Source organism: Corvus brachyrhynchos, unplaced genomic scaffold (genome assembly GCF_000691975.1).
Source record: "Corvus brachyrhynchos isolate BGI_N302 unplaced genomic scaffold, ASM69197v1 scaffold203, whole genome shotgun sequence".
Taxonomy (NCBI): Eukaryota; Metazoa; Chordata; class Aves; order Passeriformes; family Corvidae; genus Corvus; species Corvus brachyrhynchos.
Genome location: NW_008237408.1, coordinates 1837382 through 1840018, shown reverse-complemented (window position 1 = coordinate 1840018; position 2637 = coordinate 1837382). Strand labels below are relative to the sequence as shown.

At 59.3% G+C, this 2637-nt stretch overlaps 1 protein-coding gene across 1 annotated transcript in view; it reads left to right on the top strand.

The window, feature by feature from the left end:
- Positions 1-2637, top strand: part of ZNF395 (zinc finger protein 395) — a 10551-nt gene that overhangs the window by 3743 nt on the left and 4171 nt on the right. The window contains exons 2-4 of the mRNA XM_017730841.1: positions 2-64; positions 1531-1625; positions 2584-2635. Coding sequence (XP_017586330.1) covers positions 2-64; positions 1531-1625; positions 2584-2635 — 210 coding nt within the window. The remainder of the gene's footprint in view (position 1; positions 65-1530; positions 1626-2583; positions 2636-2637) is intronic.

The following is a 2637-nucleotide window of genomic DNA, read 5'->3' as shown; positions in this document are numbered from 1 at the left end:
CGACGGCTTCGACACCGACTGCGAGCCCTTCCCGAGGGACGAGCCGGCTCCGCGCAGGAGGAAGGTGGGAATGCGGGAAGGAGGGAATGAAGGCGGGAAGGAATGAACGCGGGGAAGAGGGAATGAACGCGGGAAGGGACGAACGCGGGAAGGAATGTGGGAAGGAACGCGGGAATGAGGGAATGAACGCGGGAATGAATGAGGGAAGGAATGAATGTGGGAATGAAGGAATGCGGGAATGAGGGAATGAAGGCGGGAGGGAACGTGGGAAGGAAGGAACGCAGGAATGAACGAGGGAATGAGGGAAGGAATGAAGGCGGGAAGGAACGAGGGAATGAAGGAACACGGGAGTGAAGGAACATGGGAAGGAATGTGTGAAGGAATGAGCACGGGAAGGAACGCGGGAACGTGGGAAGGAACGCGGGAATGAAGGAAGGAACGTGGGAATGAGGGAAGGAACGCGGGAATGAATGCGGGAAGGAAGGAACGCGGGAATGAGGGAAGGAATGTGGGAAGGAACAAACACGGGAAGGGACGCGGGAATGAAGGGACGCGGGAATAATGAATGAATGAGTGCAGGAATGAAGGAAGGAACGTGGGAATGAAGGACGGAATATGGGAATGAAGGCGGGAATGAATGAATGAGCACGGGAGTGAGGGAATGGACGCGGGAATGAGGGAATGGATGCGGGAAGGAATGAATGGACGTGGGAATGAGGGAACGAAGGCGGGAATGAGGGAACGAAGGCGGGAGTGAGGGAACGAGGGCAGGAATGAGGGAACGAAGGCGGGAATGAGGGAACGAGGGCGGGAATGAGGGAACGAAGGCGGGAATGAGGGAACGAACGTGGGAAGGGATGAATACACGTGGGAAGGGACGAAGGCAGGAAGGGATGGACGAAGGCGGGAATGAGGGAACACACGCGGGAAGGAATGAATGAAGAAGCGCGGGAATGAGGGAACGCCCGCGGGAAGGAAGGAATGAATGAGCGAAGGCGGGAATGAGGGAACGCACGCGGGAATGAATGAATGAAGAAGCGCGGGAATGAGGGAACGCACGCGGGAATGAATGAATGAAGAAGCGCGGGAATGAGGGAACGCACGCGGGAAGGAATGAATGAGCGAAGGCGGGAATGAGGGAACGCCCGCGGGAATGAATGAATGAAGAAGCGCGGGAATGAGGGAACGCATGCGGGAAGGAATGAATGAGCGAAGGCGGGAATGAGGGAATGCATGCAGGAAGGAATGAATGAAGAAGCGCGGGAATGGGGGAACACACGCGGGAATGAATGAAGGAGGACGCGGGAATGAATGAAGGAGTGAAGGCCCGCGGGAAGGAAGGAATGAATGAACGAAGGCGGGAATGAGGGAACACCCGCGGGAATGAGGGAACGGGCGCAGGCTGTGGGAATGAGGGAATGAAGGCCCGCGGGAATGAGGGAATGAAGGCCCGCGGGAATGAGGGAACGGGCGCAGGCCGCGGGAGGGTTCGGCGGTGCCGGGCGCAGGTGACGCGGGCGTCCCCCGCAGAACTCGGTGGTGTTCAAGTGCCTGTGGCCCGGCTGCGGCAAAGAGCTGCGCTCCGTGGTGGGCATCAAGCGCCACGTCCGCACGCGGCACCTGCGGTAAGGCCCGGCCCCTCCGGAATTCCCGGGATTTCCCCTTCCTGAGCCCCGAATCCGTGGGATTTATGCCACCAGGAATTCCCGGGATTTCCCTTTCCTGAGCCCCAAATCCATGGGATTTATCCCTCTGGAGTTCCCGGGATTTCCCCTTCCCGAGCCCCAAATCCATGGGATTTATCCCTCCAAATTCCTGGGATTTCCCCTTCCTGACCCCCGAATCCATGGGATTTATGCCTCCGGAATTCCCGAGATTTCCCCTTCCTGAGCGCCTGATCCACGGGAGGCATCCCCTTGGAATTCCTGGGATTTCCCCTTCCTGCCCCCCAAATCCATTGGATTCTTCCCTCCAGAATTCCCAAGATTTTCCCTTCCCGAGGGAAATGGGATCTGTGGGGTGGGAATGGGATCTGTGGGGTGGGAATGGGATGTATGGAGCTGGGATCTATGGGTCAGTCTATGGGGCTGGGAATGGGATCTATGGGGTGGGAATGGGATCTATGGGTCGGTCTGTGGAGCTGGGAATGGGATACGTGGGTCAGTCTGTGGGGCTGGCAATGGGATCTATGGGGTGGGAATGGGATCTATGGGTCGGTCTGTGGAGCTGGGAATGGGATCCATGGGTCAGTCTGTGGGGCTGGCAATGGGATCTATGGGGTGGGAATGGGATCCGTGGGTCAGCCTGTGGGGCTGGCAATGGGATCTATGGGGTGGCAATGGGATCTGTGCTCAGCCTGTGGGGCTGGCCCCAATCTATGGGGCACGGCATTCCCAGCGCTCCATACTCCAGCATTCCTGGGCCAGGGGGATTTCCTTGCTTCCCTCGGGAGCGGGGACAGGGACAGTGGGGAGGACAAAACCCCTGTCCCCTCCCTGATGGCGCCGGGGCCCCCTCGTCCCCTCTGTCCCCTCCCCGATGGCGACAGGGCCCCCCCTCGTCACCGCCGTCCCCTCCCCGCAGGGACGGTCCCGACTCGGAGCACCGCAAGCAGGAGGAGGATTTTTACTACACCGA